Consider the following 20,887-nt stretch of genomic DNA (forward strand, 5'->3'; position numbering starts at 1 on the left):
GGCATGAGGCGGTGTGCAATACCCCCATACATTCGACCACGGCCCTTCAGCTGCCTCACCACTGGCCCGCCCAGCGGCCCAGGTGGGCGAAGCTCTCAGGGAGTTTCACAAGTTGACGTGATTTACATGCACGGATTGAGCCTCGTCCATAAGCCCCTTCCTAATTCTTCGTTTCGACTTGGTGGCCTCCTGACCGCAAGGTGCCGTGCGCAAAACTGTCAGTGGACCGTGCGCGTTACCCTTCATCGCCTGTTATCGACGTGCTTGATAAACCGCAACACAAGCGAACATGACGTTGGAGAGCCGCCTGTCCTAGCCTGGTAACGGCGCATCCAAATAATAATATAACTGATGCCGCAATGCCGAAATACTGTGTACATTATCGACCTCAAAAGCCTCCGCTGTCGCGTCCGTCAACTACGCAGCACCCCATCTGGTGTAGGGGACTCCCACCACACATCAGACCCCGCGCCACCTCCGTCCGCCACTTCCGAGGATGGCTCGAATGTCCTTCAAGTACCCCCCATTCGCACCACATGGGACCGACCGCTCGCCCCTCGCCCTGATCTGCAGACGGTTCACGAAGGGTCCTGACTCCTGAACCCACGCGTGTGGTCCGGCGTAACCCCATGCGCGCAGGCGTCGCATTCGGACCCCCACCGCCCGCATCCGTAATTATCTGAAATACTATATCTCCCGCAAACCAACTTATTGCTACGACTCGCGCACAGACACCGAAGAGGATGGGAAGGACAATCGCCGTCATCACACCGGCGCCTCTCAGAAGGGGCGTGCAGGCAGGCAACACAGCGGCCACAGCCTGCGCAGCAGTGGGAAGGTTTGCGTCCAGTGCCGACGCGTGGCGAGTGTCCGACCTGCACCAATCCCGCCGCCGCGCCCATGCAATTCTGCACTCTGGTGTCACGCGCACTACGCACGAAGACGTTTATCTCGCTATGCCAAGCTCTGACCCCTCACGCGAATGAAATCGGAAGAACGTTCCGCCTGATCGACGCATAACGCTGCCGCCACCTCCCAGCACGGCCCCGATGCTAGCTGCGCCGGAGTCGTTTCACGGAGGCCGCGCGTGCCGCTCGGGTTCCGGCCGCGCCGGCGCCGCCAATGCAGCGGGCACCAGCAGCGAATAGAAAGCAACAGACACAGTGCATCCCTACTCATCTAAATAAACTAAGGATCAATTGGAAACGCCGCCACCCCCGCGAAATGAAAGAGCTCTTCAACCTCCCTTGCCAAAGGCGCCATACGGTGCCATTGCGCTCTTGACCAGATCACGTCCCGCAGGCGTCCCGTGTGAGGAACGATAGCGCATGCCGCAACCCGAGAGTCCGCGCACGTGACACATTGCCCATCATCGGTCCTTGCCCGTCACCGGTCATAATGCGTGTGGTGCACGAGCGGCGCAGCTGCGCACGCTGCTGCGGACGCTGCACACCGCTGCCATGCACGCCGCCGCCGCTGCGCATTAAACGGATGCTCCCAAGATGCATGCTCCCGCGCCCCACACCATGCGCCGGGCCCAGTGCCGAACTGCCGATGTCCGCTTCGCGCTCCCGCGCCAACGCCCGCTCTAAGATCGCTCAGACCTTGCTCCAGTGCCGGCTGCTGTCCACGCAGAAGCCGTCCTGCGTGGCGTGCTGCGCCACCACGTACTACTGCTGCTGCTGCCGCCATTGCTGTAGCATCAGCAGCTGCAGCAGCTGCTGCTGCAGGGCTCCTGCCGCCGCGGCCGCGGCTGTCGCTTTGCCGTGTTGTTTACCAGTCCACGCTGCACTCCTCGTCCACGTCGGAGCAGGTGGTGACGCCCTGCTTGCTCATCTGCAGCTTCTTGCCCGCCAGCAGTGTGTCCATGGCGCTGCCCAGCGAAATGCGGTTGCGGCTAATGAAGTCGTACAGCGCGTCCACAGCCTGCATCATGCGCGGAATCATGATCAGCGTCGGTCACGTGATGCAGACGAGACCGGGCGTAACATTAAGGCCCGCTGGTGTGCCCATGGGAGTATGGTACTGATCGCCAGCTGGCGACTGGCCTCACGTCGTGATTCGTTGTTATGCGGTGCGTTCCGCAGCCGCAATCCCTCGTGTATTCCCTGGCCCACCACCGTCCTCTTCTCCCCTTCCACTTGTCTTCACCACCGCCCCCGCACTTTGACTGAGAACCCGTACCCGTATTCTTCCTGGCTTCTGCCCAGCAAGGCCCGACTGCACTGCCCTGGACCCCGTTCACGCCGCATTCCCTCCTGGCCCCCTTTGCCCCTTGCCTTCCATGCTGCCCCTGCCAACCGCCCATCCTCACGCCCCCGCCGCCGCTAGCCCTCCCCTCCGCCCCTGCTGCCCGCCTGCTTACCCCTACCCACGCAGCCACCCATGCCCATCCCTCGCCCGCCGCCCCGCACCTGTGTGAACAGCGGCAGCTCCATGAGGAAGGCCAGCCAGCCCAGGCCCACCACCGTGTACATGGCGCGGATGGCGTCGGTGCCCTGCGCAGTTGTGCAACATGGCGGGTGGCGCCAGTTAGCGTGCCGTTTAGCGTGCCGTTTAGCGTGTCGTTCGGCGTGAGGTTTAGCGCGTCGTACAGCGTGCCGTCCAGCGTGTCGTTAGCACAGCAGGGTTTGCAGTGGGTGTCGCGCCCCAGCCCGGCCCCGCTGCCCACAGCTTGCGCCGCGCCCACACCTGCAGCACGGAGCCGTCGGGGCGGATGGAGTGGATGGTGGTCATGGCCTCATCCTGGCTGATGCCCATGTTCTTGGAGGGGCGATACTTGCTGGACGACACGTCCACAAAGATGATGCGGCCGGCACCCTGCGCGTGCGGTACGGCCGACACGGACGGCAAGTGCGGGTGTCAGGGTGGAGGTGAGGACAGGATCGGATGGCGACTACCCACAATGCTCCAACTGTCCCAGCGGACGCGCTCCGCCCCCGGCCGACCCAAGCGGGCAAGCTCCTTTCTCTCCCCAGGACGCATTCCTGCCCGTACCCACCCAGCTGCTGCCCCCGCCCAGCTGTACCACGGGCGAATACGGGCCGTAACAGTGCCTACCCGGCCCCGCCCACCCCGCTCTGCTCCGCCCCAACCCCCGGCCCGCCCGACTCCGCCGCAACCCCACCTTGTCCTGGCGCTCCAACAGCTCCTTCATGGACGAGCAGATGGGACAGCTGCCGTCGAACAGGTACTGCGGGTCAGACAGAGGGAGGTGGCGGTAGGGAGGGCGCAAGAGCCAGCCAATCAGTTAGTCAGGTCGGACCGGCGGGCACAGGGAGTAAGACCGCAGGTGGAGCTGGCGCCCGCACGCGCCTCCTAAGGCAGGCCCTCAGGCCACATGCTCGCTGACGCCACAGCTGGATCCTCTCAGCCCCTTGGCCCTCCCCCCAGCCCTATGGTGGTGCCAGTCCAGCACCCGCACCCGCTTCCACACACACACACGCTCCTCTCCTCCTCCTCCTCCTGTTGCCGCTCCTTACCTTGATCTGCCAGCTGCCCTTGCCCGCCAGCATGGCCAGCTCCTCCTCCATGACCTTGGTGTAGTCGCCCAGCGGCTTGAAGATATCCGAGCGCGACACCAGGCCCAGGGGCCGGCCTGCACACAGCAGCAGCACCGGCAGCAGCACAAGGACGTGGGCGCGACAGGACGTGGGCACAGGCGCGGGTACCGCACACACACAGCACGACGGGCTGCTGGCGTTGGTTGCTGAAAGCGCTTGCGCGCCGCAATGCGGAGGTGAGGTTCGGCTGTGGACCAGGGTAGCTGCGCATGGCTGGCAGCCTTTCACAGAGCGTTCCGAGGCCGCGGTCCTTCGGCTGGGAAGTTGTATGCTGCTGCTGAGCCCGTGACGCCGCGCGGCGGCCCCCGCGCACTCCTCCAAGCCAGTCGGGGCACGTGCCAGCTTGACCCCACTATGTCCCTACACCCGGTCATGGCCCCTCCCTTCCCGGCTGCCTCTACGTGCGGCGCCCATGGCCCAGTACCTCCCCAGTGCACTACACGCACCAGCTTTGAAAGCCAGGAAAACCCTCCCTTCCTCCCTCTATCCATCCTACCCGCCAAAACAACCCACCGTCGGTGTCCACCACTGGAAGGCGGCGGATGCCGTACTTGAGCATGATGTCGGCGGCCTCCTGCACCGTGGCCCTGATGGACACGGTGATGGCGGGCGAGGTCATGTGCTTCTTCACCAGCTCCGTCATGGTGCTGCCCGACTTGCGCACGCGGATGATGTCCTTGCGGCTGCGAGCGGGAAAGAGGAAGGGAGAGCCGAGGTGAGGCGCAAGGCAGAGGGAGGGAGGTGGAGAAACATGGAAGGAAGGATGGAGGCAGGAGCCGATTCGCGTGGGAGTTGGTAACGGTACGCGCGGAGGCGGCAGGTCGCAGGTGTACACGGCTTTACCTGTGCCAACGGCCACGGCCGTCCACGCCTGCGCCACCGCATACAGTCGCGCGCGTTGCACACCACCACGCCTCACCTGATGACGCCTACCACCTTGCCCTCCGCGTCCAGAACGGGCAGGCCTGCAGCGGGTGAACACGCGCGGGCTGGCTGAGGTGCAGCAGCGGAGGCAGCAGCACGGCCCGTGGAGCTTCGCCCAAACCTCGTGCATACCGTATTGCCAAACATAGAAATAAGCAGAACGCTAACAGTTCCCCTGCCTTGCGCCAGGCGCAGATGCCGCTGCCAACAAACCAAGGGCGCATAAAATCAGCACCATCGGCAGCTGCTCGTCGACAGCTGGCCCAAACCCGCGACGCCATCCAAATCGGACACGCCTTTGGGCCCGCACTGTGACCGCGCTTACCGGTGACTTTGTTCAACTTCGGGATAATCGCGGCGAGGGTGACGTCCGGAGTTGTGGTCAGGATACCCTGCGACTCCTTGCGCATGATGGCCTCCACACCACCCATAGGACAGGTGCTGCGTAATTGGGGCGAAAAGCCGAGCAGGGGCGAGGGAGCACCAAAAGTCAAGCCGATGATTCATGGTGCCAAAAGGCAGGTCACTTTCTCCGAGAGCTGCGGGACCCCCAGCTGATAGACACTGCATAATTCGATGCAATCGCGGGCAGCGTAGCCCCAATCCGCGTCGTCCGGGCACGTTCAAACGGTGGCGTCGCGGCTGTGGTCCCTAGGCCGGTCTTACCTCATGTCATACACCTCATCGTGCTTCTCGGGCTGGTTCTTGTGCATCTGGTGCTTCTCTAGGCTCGTGCTGGGCTGCGCAAGGCTGGGGTCGGCAGCTACGCGAAGAAGGTACCGCGACCGTTCGATGCTCGCGCGCCGTCCCCACAGCCCGGCAGGATGCACAGGCTCCACACGACCACTGCAGCTGGCAGTAGCAGCATTCGCAGGCGCAGGCGCGGCCGGCTGGGCCTGGCGACGTGACGCCTTGCCCCGCACTGACGCCGCCTGCTGGGCAGCGCGGCTGGAAGTGAGTAGCGAAAACGCCATTTGGTCGCGGCGACGGAAACGCGGGCCTCTGAGTTGGGGTCCGAAGACTGTTGCAGACTTTTGTGTGATGTTGATTGACGCTTGCTAGCTGGGACCAGGTAGGGCGGAGAGATAGTTGGATGCAGTATGCTCAAGGCTCTTGTATGAGTAATCGGCGACTTCTAGCAGGACGTTTCTGTGAGTCCACTTGGATGGCCCCTTGAGATGGGGCCCGCCCCATCCGGTCGGCTCGATCGCCCCGCCGCACGGCATCCGCGTTCTTTGACCCAGATATTAGAATAGATTGGTACTGCCAGGTTCGCGCCATTGTGTAGGGGTCGCGGTGCCTCCCACGCGGGCGCGGACCTAAACCCCTTCTGAACGCCGCGGCCGCGTAGACGCATTGATAGCTAAACAACATCTCTAGGAACTCAAGGCACAAGGAGGCGCGTACAGAACAAATGTGCTCGCCAGCTTGGAGTGTCAATACCAGCGGAGGGTGCGGAGGGTGGGAGTGTGATGGGACTGTGGTAAGGCAGGTTGGTGAAGTCCCGTAGGGTGCAGCTGATTCCCAAACCCCAGCAGATGGCAAACAATTTGCAACGGCAGGAAAGGAGTGCGCGGCTGGGCGAACGCCGGATTTACTTTACCGGAGGGTGGGAGGGATGCCGACGTCTGGGCGAGCCGATGTCTGGGCGAGCCATGCCGGGGTCGGAGACTCATCCAGCCGGCGCGGGCATCCAGCATTCCCGGGTCGGCCCGACCGGGCCATCCAACAGTCCCCAGCCATCCGGCTGTCCCGCCCAGGCATCCAGCAGTGCTGGGACGGCCCGCTAGTGCGGCACACGGGACCGCAGTCGGTCCGTGTGCAGGAGAGGCAGCAGAGCGCGCACCAAGCAACCCCAAGCCCGGGCAACGGGCCAGCCCAGCACGGGCTAACTGGTGATGCGCAAGTCGTGCGAATAAAGATGCGAGCCTGTGACCAGAGCCCCGGGAAGTCGGGGGGGCTCCCAAGCAAGACCGTGTGTCATCGGTCATGACTCATGACCTTCGTGGGCCGCTGCGCGGCACTGCGCCAGACTGCGCCTCTGCCTGGGGATGTCCGGATGTGCGCAGTCACCATCGTCCCCATGTCCATGGGACCGTGGGTCGTGGGGCGCTCACCTAGGCTTGCAACTTTCAGCTTCCTGCGATCCTACCGGTGCGGTATGCAAGAATGCTCCCGGGCTCCCTGCAAACCAAAGCCGCACCTCGGCGACTGTGGTGAATCCCCAGCCGTGCACCCTGACAACAACGGGAAACAGCGATGCGTGCTACGATACCAATGCGGAGATGGACTGTATTAGAGGCAAGATTAGAGGTAGTGTTGGCCGAAGTGGCGCACGGGACTGGAGCTCGGTCCGTGTGCTGACGCAGCAGAGAACGCGTACCGCGTAACAGCCCAAAGAGCAATTGGATGGCCGATGGATGCGGTAGTGGTCGGGCGGCACAATCTCAACGCCGTCACTTGTAAACAATTACTGTGGGCGGAACACGGAAGTTCTACGACACACAAGTATATAACCCTGCGGACGGTGCCCTGGGGCATCTAGATGCGTCTTTTGCCGACTATCCTACTACAATTACACCCAGCACAAAAGGACGCGGCACCTGCGTTAGTGGTACCTGGGCAGCAGCTGCCCTGAGTCTGTGGCCTCCGTACAATACCGGTATATACGGCTCTGTGCCGTACACACACTGTTCGCCTTCCAAGGCTCCGTCATGCACTCCTGTTGCCGCACGGCCATTGCAGAGGCAGGCTTATCGCTGTAACAAACCGCGTGGGGCACCTACGCCAAGCCCAACACACGACTCCCTGGTAGCTCCAGCATGCTCACACATCGCGTGGCCGTTGCTACCACCGCGTCCCAACACAGCCCAGCATGTACGGCACACGTGCATGCTGCCGTACCTGAAACACACGATACAATCATCAGAGCACAGCGAAATTATGAAGGGCCCCCCTGAAGAGAAAAGTGGGCTGAGCCCACACTACATGACGTCCGTTTTGGGGCCACGGCTGACCTGCTGCGCAAGTGCCACGCTACGGCCTCACAGCAACAGCCCTATGCGGTAGCTATGGCCTTAGCAGCTGCGGCCGCACAGCCACGGCCTGTGAGGACGTTCTATCCAATTATACAATTTCAGGTTCTCCTGGTCTCGGGGTTAGCGGGGCCCTCGGGCTCCCCCCGCAGTCCAGGCGCCGCGCCCCACCCGCACGGAGCGGCCACACGGGACCGCCTTTGCCCAATGCGTTTGCGACCAACTTGGGGTCTCAGGGACCTGTTACGGCCTATCCATGAACTCGGGCACATGCCTCCCACCCACCCACACCAACTCCATAAATTCTGGCTCTGAGAGCCACAGTGCCAGGCCTCCAAACTTCCGTCTCCGCATACCGTACCGCACGGCAACGGCCTTGCCACGCCCCATACCACCTTGCTCTCCACCGCACCACTATGAGCAACCAAGCTCGCTCGCTTCCAGCGCACACGTGAGTGTGCGTGTGCCCCGCAAGCAAGCGGCTGGCCACCTTAGCGAACCCCCTGCTGCCTACGACCTAAATTCCACCCGCATGTGCAGCTTGCCAGCCCGCAGGTAGCGCGCCCACCGCGCCTCGCCTTCCGCCGCCTTATCCTCCAGGTCCAGCAGCAGCGGCTCGCCCATCAACCCAATGCTGACCCCCGCCGTGCCGCCGTTGGCTCTGCCATAGGGACGGCTGTGTGCCACTCGGCCTTCCAAATCCAGCACTGTGACGACCACGTCCTTGCCGGGGAAGGCCATGCCAGGCGCAACCTGCCTGGCGTCATAGAGTAGAGCCCCGCAAACCAGCGCCACGCCCACACCCCCATCATACCGGCACACGTAGGGGCTCCAGAGGTAACCGCCCGCCGCAGCGGCTCCGTTAAACTGCGGCTCTCGTGAGCCCACCGGCCCCGTCTGTACGCGAACAAGCTCCTTTGCATCCACGGCGCAGGCCCGCACACCGGGCGGGCGGGCGGCGGGGCGGCGGGGCGCGCGGTGGCCGGGCGCATCCAGGTGGAAGCTGACGTGCTCGTGTGCCGCCTGCGCCCCACCCTGCTGCTGCTGCTGCTGTTCATGTCTTGCTGCGGCCCTTTCCATGGTCGAGCGCTGCTCCGGCGTTGTTGCCCGCGCGTACATGCTCAGCCATGCGGCGCGCTCCCAGCTCATGCCCAGCCAGGGCACGTGGGGCGCGTACTGCAGCAGGAAGGCGTCGCTCACGTGCGGCCAGCGGATGTGACGCAGCAGCCGCTGCACATGGGCAGTGACCTGCTGGGGCAACTCGTTCTTCATGCGCCAGTACCGCCTGTGTGCCAACAGCAGCACCACACTCGCCTCGTCGTCCGTGGCAAAGCCCTCCGATGCCAGCAAGGCCTCCATTGCTTCCCATGGGAGGCTAAGCAATTGCATGCGAATGGGCACTTCCTGGAGGATGGAAGACACGCTTTGGAATGCGAAAGCCAGCAGCTCGCCCAGTGGCGGACTGCCGCTGCCTGGCTGCTCGCCCGCCGCATCGCCCGCCGCAGCCGCTGCTGCCCCAGCTGCTGCAGGGATCCCGACCGCACCAGCCGCCGCACCAGCACCGGCGACAGCCGCCGCCCCAGCAGCAGCCGCTGCAACGCCAGCCGCAGGTGGCGCCGCCGCCCCAGCAGGAGCCGCTCCAGCAGGAGCCGCTCCAGCAGGAGCCGCCCCACCAGCAGCACGGGCAGCACCACCAGCGCCGTACATGTCCTTGCAGCGCTGCACCACAGCTGCCCGACTGAAGGTGAGCACGTCCCGCCGCAGCTCGGGCCCGGTGGGGTCAGCGCCCGCAGCGTCTTCGGGCTCAGGCAGCAGTGCGCGGCAGGCGTACAGGTCCAACAGCACCGCCTGTACCGCCGCCTCGCCCGCCGCCTTTGCCGCCCCGAGCGAGGCCCGCACACTGTCGTCGCAGGCCTGCACACCGCCCTCGATGGCTAGGCGCAGCGCCACCGGCCGCGCCCGCAGCAGGTCGGGCATGGTGCTGAGGCGCAACACGCCGCAGTACATGAAGCGCAGCAGCGCCTCCGCCAGCCGCCGCTCCCCGGGAGCCCACAGCCCCACGTGCAGCTGCGGCCGCCCGCCGCCTCCCGCCGCCAGACCCGCGGCCGCCGCCACGCGCTGCCGCTTGGCGGGCCTGGCCCCGTCAGCGCCCCGTGCCGCTGCCTCGGCGCCCCCTGTCCCTGCGTCAGCGCCCGCTGCCCCTTCGCCGCCCGAGCAGCTGGCACCTCCGCTATCGCCATCTGCGTCCGCAGCTGCAACCCGCCAGCGCTCTAGCTCGGCGGGGAAAAGCTCTGACCCGTCGCACAGGATGCGGGTGTGCGCGGGCAGCGGGGCGCCGACGAGCACGCGGCCGTCGGCTTGGTTGGAGAGGGCGTAGGGCCCCGTCAGCGGCGAGCCTGTGGTCGGGAAGGTTTATGGCTATCGTTCTCATTTTTACTTATCCGTTGAACTTACCAGCACACTCGGGCTCCAGGAAGAAGACCACATCGCAGTCGCTGAGCTCTCCGCTGAGGAAGCGCCCCTCCCAAGCTTGCAGGACTGCTTTAGACATTTCAGTTGTATGCTGTCTGTTTTAACTGGGCAGCTGCGACAGATCCGTCGAGGCACCGCGCATCTGACTTGAGAGTCGCTTATGCAGTGCATGTGTTCATACTAACGCGCTCCAATACAGTTACCGTCACTGTACAATAAGTATGCAAGATGCGCTATGCCATGGTCGGGGGCGCGGCTCTCGGCGACCCTATTGTCTGGATTTGTCCCGCCACACGACCAGGCACGACGTGACGACGCCGTATCCTGTGCTGAGCTGTGCACCCCACGCCTCCATCCCTATTGGATGTGCCACTGTGGCTTACTTAAGCTGTCATCCCTGGTGCAGCAGCTACACACGGCCGCCCACCCCCTCTGCGTCCTGACGATGCAGCGGGCGGCCGGCGGCCGCTGTTGGTGCTATCTTCGGCCAGCCGGTGGCGGCAACCTGCCCGGCCCTCGTGCGCCTCCTGGGTGCCCTCAGCTACCTGCCTCCGGTCACAATCCTACGCCCGGCTGTGCTGGTGCCAGGTCCCTGGTGCTTTGCATTTCCGCTCTGGGGCAATCCAGTCTTGCCGTGTGCGGCGGGGCTTATTGCGGCAGGGGGCTTGGAGCGTGACTTCCCGGCTCTCATGGCGCTGCCGGGTATGCTCACGCTCGGCACGGCAGTGCGGTGCTGGGAGGCGCTGGCCGCGGTCCGCAAGTTAGTGGCTTCCAAGCCGGCTGGTGCGCTCGGGCCACGCCTCGCACGTCGCTGTACTGAACAGTACGAGCGGTCCGTCCTGCGCCCCATCCTGCGCATTACGGATATGGCGCGCGTGCCGCCGCAGCTGCAGTCCGGCCCGGATGCTGCTGCCCAAATCTCCGCGCTGCTGGCCCGTGTACCGGCGGCGTGGCGGGTGGCGGTGTCGGCCACACTGCATGCGCCTGGCGGCGCGGCCTCCGCGCGCGCCACCTGCCCCTGCTGCTGGCGCACGCAGAGCCTGGGGTGGCGCCGTAGCGGCATGGCGCGGCTGACGTGCCATTGCTGACCCTCACAGTGAAGTAGGCAACCCAGCTTCAACTCGCGCCTGCGTACGACGCGCTCCGCGTGCGTCACTTGGCCTTCATCCAAGAGGCCTACAGCGGCGCCGCGCCGCCGGCAGCGGAAGCGATTCATGCGCTGCGGGTGGCCCTGGCGCGGCTGTGGGCTTTGGTGTGGGAGCCGCGACACAAGGAACCGCTCTGGCGCCTGGCAGTCAATGGATTTACGAGCTTTGGGCAGTGCTCGTATCTTAAGAAGGCAGGTGCGGCGCCAGTGACAGATATCCGAAATAGGGCATCTTTAATTCTCAGAAACCCGCTGCCGCCGCATCTTTCATCCCAAAAATTTTCCGGGGGCTCCGCCCCCGACCTATGCACGGTTCGCGTCAAGCCAGGGGGGTGGCAGGCCGTGTCAGCAATCTCTCAATCTCCCATTCGTGCCGTGCATCCATCTCAAAACAGAAACTCCACACAAACACATGGCTGGTACTGGGCATCTGGTGCAACGGCAAACAAGCTTGTCCTGTTACAGCGCGCGGGGTAAGGTTGCTGTTGCCCCCAGCCCACGTTCCGGCTCCGGCACAGCAAAATATTCCGCCGCAAGAGATGTGCCCCTGTTACAGCATGCGGGGTGAGGTTGCTGTTGCCCCCAGCCCATGTTTCGGCTCCGGCACAGCAAAATATTCCGCCGCACGGGATGTGCCGCTGTCACAGCGTGCAGGGTGAGGTTGCTGTTGCCACGTTACACTACGTTGCTGAAAAAAGCACCGGCTCTATGGCTCCATGGCAAAACGTGGCCCATCCCCACGCCAAACCCCAGCGCCCTCTCCCACGCTCACCACGCTCACCCACCCACGTAATGACTCCCCTAGTAGAAGGCTGCCCTATCTTGGTGTGCCCCCACGGTGCCAGCAGGACACGGCCGTAGATAGAGTTTCCTGGGGAACCTCAGTCACCCTTGCCTTGGGCCCGGACAAGTGACAGCCTGTGACAGAAACGCCCTGAAATGTCTTCTGCGAATCTCAGAAAGACCCCTCCAAACCTGAAGCGTTTCCACAGATTTTTGGCCACAAGAATCAAAAATTTCTTCCGCCGGAGGCATATTTGGGCAAATTTCTGTCAAAAAGAAGGAAGATACGAGCACTGGCTTTGGGATGCTTGCTGCGTTGGCCGCGGATGGACGCGTGGAGAAATGCCCGTGTGGGACTCAGATGACTGCTGGGGCTGGGGTTCATCACTTCTGGGACTGTGTGGTGGCGGAGGCTCTGCGTGATGTGCTGCGGGAGCGTGCGAATGTGGACATCACACGGAACCAGTTGTTGTGGTTAGTATAGGCGCCACCAGGGCTACCGCAGGCGGTGTGGGACATCCGACATCGTGTGCTTGGCTGCTGTGGCGGCCCTGGAATACGGCCGGCAGCGCCTTTACGCTTGCCGTGATGCTGCAGGCCGAACTGCGGAGGTTGATGTTGTGCGAAGGATCGGTGTGGAGGTGATTGCGGACTTCTGGTCACGGCTAGCTGCGTTTGTGAGTCTGCGTCAGCCTCCGCGCCGCTGGGACCTTGTCCCGAACCAGCACCCATTCCTAGCGCGAGATGATGTTAGAGGGGTTATCTTTGTAGGGCCAGCAGCGGACTCGCCACCGGCCTCGCCCTAGCTTGTCAGCTTAGGGACTCGCAAGAGGTAGTCTTATGACACCGACCCACGGCGTAGGTGAGCAGCGCTAGCGTTTGCGGTGAGCCGGGCCTGGGGTTATTCCTCCCCTCTACGCCGGAGGCGAGGAGCATGGGGGTCATTCGGGGATCCCTCCTCGAGTGAGCGTGCGTGTCTCGTACGTTTTTGGGGCCCTGGCTAAGTCCACGGCTGTCATCCCACATGTAACCTCTATCAGCTAACCAGGGCTTAGTCCACGGCTGTCGTCCCACATGTAACCTCTATCATCTAACCAGGGCTTAGTCCACGGCTATCGTCCCACATATGTAACTAATGTAACCTCTATCAGCTAACCAGGGCACGTTCTGTCAGCATCAGCACGTACACGCGTTAGGGCGTGACACACAATCGTCCCATATCCGTGCGTGGCTCGTGGCTCGTGGGCCGTGCACCTCGGCCTGCGAACTCACAGCTTCCTGCAATCCGACCGGTGCGGTATGCAAGAATGTTCCCGGGCTCCCTGCAAATAACCAAAGCCGCACCTCGGCGACCATGGCGAAACGACCCCAGCCGTGCGCCATGCCAAGTATGTGAAGCAGCGATATGTGCTACCATGTGCTACGATACAAATGCGGAGATAGGGCTGTCTTTAAGGTAGTGTTGGCCGAAGTGGCGCACGGGACTGCAGCTCGTTTCGTGTGCTGACGCAGCAGAGAACGCGTACCGCTGAGCAGCCCAAACAGCAATTGGATGGCCGATGGATGCGGTAGTGGTCGGGCGGCATAATCTCAACGCCGTCACTTGTAAACGATTACACCCAGCACAAAGGACGCGGCAACGGCACCTGCGTTAGTGGTACCTGGGCAGCACCTGCCCTGAGCCTGTGGCCTCCTTACTGCCATACACACACTGTTCGCCTTCCAAGGCTCCGTCATGCACTCCTGTTGCCGCACCGCCATTGCAGAGGCAGACTTATCGCTGTAACAAACCGCATGGTGCACCTACGCCAAGCCCAACACAAGACTCCCCGGTGGCTCCAGCATGCTCACACATCGCGTGGCCGTTGCTACCACCACATCCCAACACAGCCCAGCATGTACGACACACGTGCATGCTGCCGTACCTGAAACACACGATACAATCATCAGAGGAATCAACAAGGAAATGGTCCCTCGAAATAAGAACGTGGGCCGAAGCCATACCAAACCGTCACCTTTTGCAGCCGAAGGCGCCCCGAAGGATTTTATACTATTGTCATCTTCGGGTCATAGCCGGTGTCTGGTTGTTTCCTCGAACTACAAACGCAGCCGCTACCAGGCTGACCAGGTACCATATTGGCCGAGTGCGCTGCCACTATCGACCTCAAAAGCAAAACATACGGCTACACAACAGCAGCGAAGGAAGGCAACACGCGCACAGCACGCACGCACGCACCCTACCTGCGTGGGCAAGGCATGCACACGCAACAGCCCGTACCAGACCTCGAGCCAGGCGAGACCCAGCCAGCTACGTCGCAGTGACTAGCCTTATCTGCATTGCACTGCGCTGCCGTAAGTCATACCGGGAACCCCAGCTTCCCGCACATCATATTGCGCACCTTGCATACGTTCCCGGGGGATCAGTTACGGCCTGTCCATTAACTCGGGCACATGCCTCCCACCCACCCGCTTTCAAGCATTCAATTCTGGCTGCGCGAGCCATACTGCCCGGCCTCCAAGCTTCCGTCACCGCATATTGTACCGCACGGCAACGGCCTTGCCACGCCCCATGCCTCCTCACTCCCCGCCGCCCCACCATGAGCAACCAACCAGCCAACCAAGCGCTCGCTCGCTTCCAGCGCCCGTGTGTGTGTGCGTGTGCCCCGCAAGCAAGCGGCTGGCCACCTCAGCAACCCCCGGCTGCCTACGACCTAAATTCCACCCGGATGTGCAGCTTGCCAGCCCACAGGTAGCGCGCCCACCGCGCCTCGCCCTCCGCCGCCTTATCCACCAGGTCCAGCATCAGCGGCGCCTCGCCCGTAAACCTAATGCGGGCCCCCGTGCCGCCATTGGCGCTGCCGTAAGGGCGGCTGTGCGCTACCCGGCCTTCCGAATCAAGCACACTGAGGACCACGTCCTTGCCGGGGAAGGCCGTGCCAGGCGTAACCTGCCTGGCGTCATAGGTGTGAGTATTGCACCCCAGCACCACGCCCACACCCCCATCATACCGGCACACGTAGGGGCTCCAGAAATAACCGCCCGCCGCAGTGGCTCCGCTAAACTCCTGCTTTCCTGAGCCCACCGGCCCCGTCTGCACGCGGACGAGCTCCTTTGCATCCACGGCGCAGGTCCGCACACCGGGCGAGCGGGCGGCGGGGCGGCGGGGCGCGCGGTGGCCGGGCGCATCCAGGTGGAAGCTGACGTGCTCGTGTGCCGCCTGCGCCCCACCCTGCTGCTGCTGCTGCTGCTCCTGTTCATGTCTTACTGCGTTCCTTTCCATGGTCGAGCGCTGCTCCGGCGTTGTTGCCCGCGCGTACATGCTCAGCCACACGGCGCGCTCAAAGCTCATGCCAAGCCAGGACACGTGGGGCGCGTACTGCAGCAGGAAGGCGTCGCTCACGTGCGGCCAGCGGATGTGGCGCAGCAGCCGTTGCACATCGGCAGTGACCTGCTGGGGCGACTTGTTCTTCATGTGCGAGTGCCGCCTGTGTGCCACCAGCAGCACCACACTCGCCTCGTCGTCCGTGGCAAAGCCCTCCGATGCCAGCAAGGCCTCCATGGCTTCCCATGGGAGGCTAAGCAATTGCATGCGAACGGGCACTTCCTGGAGGATGGAAGACACGCTTTGGAATGCGAAAGCCAGCAGCTCGCCCAGTGGCGGACTGCTGCTGCCTGGCTGCTCGCCCGCTGAAGCGCCCGCCGCAGCCGCTGCTGCCCCAGCTGCTGCAGGGATCCCGGCCGCACCAGCCGCCGCACCAGCACCGGCAACAGCCGCCGCCCCAGCAGCAGCCGCTGCCACGCCAGCCGCAGGTGGCGCCGCCGCCCCAGCAGGAGCCGCCCCACCAGCAGCACGGGCAGCACCACCAGCGCGGTACATGTCTTTGCAGCGCTGCACCACAGCTGCCCGAATGAAGGTAAGCACGTCCCGCCGCAGCTCGGGCCCGGTGGGGTCAGCGCCCGCAGCGTCGTCGGGGTCAGGCAGCAGTGCGCGGCAGGCGTAGAGGTCCAACAGCACCGCCTGCACCGCCGCCTTGCCCGCCGCCTTTGCCGCCCCGAGCGAGGCCCGCACACCGTCGTCGCAGGCCTGCACACCGCCCTCGATGGCTAGGCGCAGCGCCACCGGCCGCGCCCGCAGCAGGTCGGGCATGGTGCTGAGGCGCAACACGCCGCAGTACATGAAGCGCAGCAGCGCCTCCGCCAGCCGCCGTTCCCCGGGAGCCCACAGCCCCACGTGCAGCTGCGGCCGCCCGCCGCCTCCCGCCGCCAGACCCGCGGCCGCCGCCACGCGCTGCCGCTTGGCGGGCCTGGCCCCATCAGCGCCCCCGGCCGCTGCCTCGGCGCCCCCTGTCGCTGCGTCAGCGCCCGCTGCCCCTTCGCCGCCCGAGCAGCTGGCACCTCCGCTATCGCCATCTGCGTCCGCAGCTGCAACCCGCCAGCGCTCTAACTCGGCGGGGAAAAGCTCTGACCCGTCGCACAGGATGCGGGTGTGCGCGGCCAGCGGGGCGCCGACGAGTACCCGGCCGTCGGCTTGGGTGGAGAGGGCGTAGGGCCCCATCAGCGGTGAGCCTGTGGGCGGGAAGGTTTATGGCTATCGTTCTCATTTTTACTTATCCGTTGAACTTACCAGCACACTCGGGCTCCAGGAAGAAGACCACATCGCAATCGCTGAGCTCTCCGCTGAGGAAGCGCCCCTCCCAAGCTTGCAGGACTGCTACGGACATCTCGTTTGTCTGCGGTTTGTCTTGACTGGGGCGGCCACAGTAAGTCAGCCGTCACAGCCGTCCACGTACAGGAGAGTCGCTTATGCGGTGCACCCTGTTGATACTAACGCGCCCCAATAGAGTTGCCGACGGTATGCAGGTGAATGCCAGATGCGCTATGCGGATGGTCGGGGGCGCGGCTCTCGGCGACCCTATTGCCTGGATTTGTCCCGCCACACGACCAGGCACGACGTGCACCCCACCTCCATCCCTATTGGATGTGCCACTGTGGCTTACTTAAGCTGTCATCCCTGGTGCAGCAGCTACACACGGCCGCCCACCCCCTCTGCGTCCTGACGATGCAGCGGGCGGCCGGCGGCGTCGGACCCGCTGCCGATGATGGCTGTGCTATCTTCGGCCAGCCGGTGGCGGCAACCTGCCCGGCCCTCGTGCGCCTCCTGGGTGCCCTCAGCTACCTGCCTCCGGTCACAATCCTACGCCCGGCTGTGCTGGTGCCAGGTCCCTGGTGCTTTGCATTTCCGCTCTGGGGCAATCCAGTCTTGCCGTGTGCGGCGGGGCTTGCGGCAGGGGGCTTGGAGCGTGACTTCCCGGCTCTCATGGCGCTGCCGGGTATGCTCACGCTCGGCACGGCAGTGCGGTGCTGGGAGGCACTGGCCGCGGTGCGCCAGTTAGTGGCTTCCAAGCCGGCTGGTGCGCTCGGGCCACGCCTCGCACGTCGCTGCACTATACATACAGTACAAGCGGTCCGTCCTGCGCCCCATATTGCGCATTACGGATATGGCGCGCGTGCCGCCGGAGCTGCAGTCCGGCCCGGATGCTGCTGCCAAACCCTCCGCGCTGCTGGCCCGTGTGCCGGCGGTGTGGAGGGTGGCGGCGTCGGCCACACTGCATGCGCCTGGCGGCGCGGCCTCCGCGCCACCTGCCCCCCAGGTATGGCTTCTGCTTGCGTAGAGCCTGGGAGGTCAGGCGGCGACCCTATTGTCTGGATTAATCGTACAAATTACCTGGGGCCCCTCCAGAGGTCGGCATAAGCCTCGGGTCCTTCGGGGCCCTCAGATGTACCCGCAACCGAAATCGAAAATAGCCAACCGCTGCGGGTACTTACACCACCGAAATCGCTCCAGAAAGCACAAGTGCCCCCCAAAACCGGCCCAAAACATGATTGACCTGCTCTTGGTTTACCCGAAATGCCCCCAAAACCCCTTGAAAATGTCGCAATTTGAAGCGCAATCTGCAAAATTTCTTTGGGGCTGCTGCCCCGGGGCCGGCTTGCGCTGGACGGAGGGGGATTGCGAGGATTTGTGGCTACCTGCCACAGAGCAGCTGCCCAGGCATGTGCTGTTAAACACGTAAGACGAATGCAAGCCTTGCACACGCGGAAACCCTTGTAAAATGCACATATTTGAGGCCCGATATGCGAAAATCACATCTCACAACCAATTACAGAAACAGGACAGCCCAGACCATGCATTGCACCCCTGCACCCACACACCCCTCCCCTGATGCATTGCCTCGAACATTCGGACTCAGTGCCTCAACAGTAGCTTACAGGACATGGATGCCGGTCACGCATACACACACAGACACGCACCCACACGGCCACACCTGTGTGCCTCCCTAGCTCACACACAATCAAACAGCACCCGAGAGGCTTGATGTCCAAGAAGATCGTGCACGGCTTTACGAGCGGTTCTCGATGGTGAGGTGGGCGTCCTGCGGCGTGAAGTACACGTGCGCCGAGCCCTGGGCCACAGCCGTGAGCGCCTCGTTCCTGAAGGAAAGGGGGGGCAGGCGGGGTGAGTTGTAAATACCTGCCCAAACTAAAGCAAACCAAGTTAAACGAGTGAACGTCGATAGGGGAGTACAGGCACAGGCGTGGGGTGGCATGGGGTTGCTTTCATCGTTCTCAATAAGCAACCCGAAAGACACGTGGGGGTGCAGGGGGCGGCAGGGGTGACACACTTTGAGGCGTGGTATACCGCCGTAAGCTTCAAGAGTTGCTGGCAGGAGGTGGGGGAAAGCGCCTACTAAAGCAGGCCTGCAGGCTTTCAACCTGCTCTGCCACCCCGCGGCTGCTCCCAGTGCTGCCCCGACCCCCTAGCCCGCTAGCCCCCTTTGACCCCTCTGGCCCCCTGCAACCCCCTCCCCTCCCCGCCCCTCCGCCCCGCCCCCTCTTGGGTCAATCCAACCCCACCTAACCGGCCTCCCCCTTCCGGCCCCCGCCTCTCCAGCCCGCCCCTCCGCCCCACCCACTTGCGCAGCAGCTTCCAGAACTCCTCCGCTGTGTCGCGGCCGTCGCGCCCGCCCGCAGGCAGCACGCCGCTCCGGCGCAGCGCGTCCTGCCCGTGTGGAGAGCAGAGGGCGCGCGGAGAATGGGTGACTGGCTTGTGAGGGTGTGGGCGTGGCAGGAGCGAATGAGCCTCATCTACCGTATTTGCATGCGGTTTGGCGAGGTGTGTGCAACCTGGGGTGCGTGCCACCGCCACACGCCGGCTGTGGGCCCCGCCCGCTCCTCCCCAGCACGTGCCAGCCCCGCCCAGTCCCATACATACACACACACCGTTACTCGCCCCGGCCCACCTGTGCATCACACACGCACACAGACAGGCCCCCCACCACACACACACACACACACACACACAGACACACACACACACACAGACACACACACACACACACACACACACACACACACACACAAACACATGCACGCACGCACGCACGCACCAGGAAGGCCACGCAGCGCTCCGCCTCCGCCGCGCCCTCCGCCCGCGCCGTGGCCTGCGCGTGCTGGTGCTGGATGTCCAGCACCTCGCCCGTGGCGCGCTCCTGTGGGGGGGGGGGGGGAAGGGGCGTTTTGTGACCGAGTGGGCAGGTGGAGCGACGCGTGTCCTTTTCCGACGTGCCCTTCTCCTGCACGTCTCCATGTGCCCTCCCCTCCCCCTTTAGTTTGGGCTGGAATACAACCACCGTCCCCCCTTGCAACTGTCGCCTCTGCCTATGCTTCGTTTAGTTTCGCTGGTATCAACAACCCCCTCCTTCCCCGTCCTCCCCCTCTTCCCCCTCCCCCCCCGCACCTGCTCCACCATGCCTCGCAGTTTGGCCAGAGCCACCTCGTTCTCCGACTCCTGGCAGGACAGCCGGTTCATGCGCTGGGGGCGGGAGGAGGGGTTTAGGAGAGGGAGGGGGAGGGGTTTAGGAGAGGGAGGGGGAGGGAGGGAGAGGAAGGGGGAGGGAGGGGGATGGGGAGGGAGGGGTTGTTAAGTACCAGCTCATACTAAACCAAACCAAGCTAAACTAGCGGAGCGCAGGCAGAGGCGTTGGGTGCAATCGATAATACTCGGGGAGGGAAGAAGGTTCAAGGGAGTGAACAGGAGAGAGGCCAGGGCGTGGCTCCGGAGGTAAGGCGGGCATCCCGTCTGCATTAATAATGCATGGAACCTCCCCTCTCCCCTCTCCCCTCTCCCCTCTCCCCTCTCCCCTCTCCCCTCTCCCCTCTCCCCTCTCCCCTCTCCCCGCTCCCCGCTCCCCGCTCCCCGCTCCCCTCTCCCCGGCCCCTCCGTGCTCCTCCCGCCCGCCCCCTCACGTTTGTGGTCTCCTGAATGATGGCCTCCAGAATGGCGCTGGTGGAGGCGTCCGCGCACTGGTAGCGCGTCACCTCCAGAGAGTGGATCTTGATGCCGCGCTGCGTGTGTGTGTTGGGGGGGAGGGGGGAGGGGAGAGAGGTGGGGGAAATGGTGGGGGAGGTGGGGGAAATGGTGGGGAGGTGTAGGGGTGGAGGATGGGAGGAGGTGGGGGAGGTGCCGAGGGGAGATGGGGAAGGTGCGGGATATGGAGGGATGAGAGAGGGTGGAGGGGGATGGGGGGATGGGTATGAGGGGTTCGCGGCTTGACTATCTCGTTACGGTATCCCCTTGTGCATTGCCAACACAGACACAATGCCTGAAGCGCCCAGCCCCAGCAACATCCTCACAAACTACATGGCTCCCTTCTACAGAACCGCAGCACGCACACACACACACACACACACACACACACACACACACACACACACACACACACACATACACACACACACACACACACACACACACACACACACAACCAGCCCCACCCCGCACCGCACCTGGGAGTAGAAGTTGTCGTCGTTGGAGTGGGCGGCGCGGGCGATGTCGTTGAAGGTGTCCATGAACGTCTGAAGCGTCACCTTGGACACCAGCTGTAGAGGAGGTGGGGAGGTGG

General features: G+C 63.8%; 4 protein-coding genes across 4 annotated transcripts in view; all 4 read right to left on the minus strand.

Moving 5' to 3' along the window:
* Positions 1-110: 110 nt before the first annotated feature.
* Positions 111-5,611, minus strand: CHLRE_02g095077v5 (uncharacterized protein). The gene is made up of 9 exons (XM_001702125.2): positions 5,154-5,611; positions 4,813-4,928; positions 4,483-4,528; positions 4,077-4,246; positions 3,483-3,598; positions 3,128-3,193; positions 2,692-2,820; positions 2,415-2,498; positions 111-1,926 (listed from the first exon to the last, which is right to left on the minus strand). The coding sequence occupies exons 1-9, from the start codon at positions 5,459-5,461 to the stop codon at positions 1,774-1,776; spliced, it is 1,188 nt and encodes a 395-aa protein (XP_001702177.2). The 5' UTR covers positions 5,462-5,611; the 3' UTR covers positions 111-1,773.
* A 1,174-nt stretch (positions 5,612-6,785) lies between these two features.
* On the minus strand, positions 6,786-10,191 carry CHLRE_02g095078v5 (uncharacterized protein). The gene is made up of 2 exons (XM_043059546.1): positions 9,977-10,191; positions 6,786-9,918 (listed from the first exon to the last, which is right to left on the minus strand). The coding sequence occupies exons 1-2, from the start codon at positions 10,071-10,073 to the stop codon at positions 8,033-8,035; spliced, it is 1,983 nt and encodes a 660-aa protein (XP_042927178.1). The 5' UTR covers positions 10,074-10,191; the 3' UTR covers positions 6,786-8,032.
* A 2,734-nt stretch (positions 10,192-12,925) lies between these two features.
* CHLRE_02g095079v5 (uncharacterized protein) lies at positions 12,926-16,771 on the minus strand. Its single transcript, XM_043059547.1, has 2 exons — positions 16,549-16,771; positions 12,926-16,490 (listed from the first exon to the last, which is right to left on the minus strand). Exons 1-2 carry the CDS (start codon positions 16,643-16,645, stop codon positions 14,629-14,631), a joined length of 1,959 nt encoding a protein of 652 aa, XP_042927179.1. The 5' UTR covers positions 16,646-16,771; the 3' UTR covers positions 12,926-14,628.
* Positions 16,772-17,619: 848 nt separating this feature from the next.
* CHLRE_02g095080v5 (uncharacterized protein) overlaps positions 17,620-20,887 on the minus strand; it is a 10,022-nt gene continuing 6,754 nt past the window's right edge. The window contains exons 16-21 of the mRNA XM_043059548.1: positions 20,772-20,864; positions 20,232-20,330; positions 19,723-19,797; positions 19,373-19,474; positions 18,899-18,984; positions 17,620-18,416 (exon numbers count right to left, since the gene is read on the minus strand). Coding sequence (XP_042927180.1) covers positions 18,326-18,416; positions 18,899-18,984; positions 19,373-19,474; positions 19,723-19,797; positions 20,232-20,330; positions 20,772-20,864 — 546 coding nt within the window. The 3' untranslated portion in view covers positions 17,620-18,325. The remainder of the gene's footprint in view (positions 18,417-18,898; positions 18,985-19,372; positions 19,475-19,722; positions 19,798-20,231; positions 20,331-20,771; positions 20,865-20,887) is intronic.

The sequence above is a fragment of the Chlamydomonas reinhardtii genome, chromosome 2, assembly GCF_000002595.2.
Source record: "Chlamydomonas reinhardtii strain CC-503 cw92 mt+ chromosome 2, whole genome shotgun sequence".
NCBI classification, from domain to species: Eukaryota; Viridiplantae; Chlorophyta; class Chlorophyceae; order Chlamydomonadales; family Chlamydomonadaceae; genus Chlamydomonas; species Chlamydomonas reinhardtii.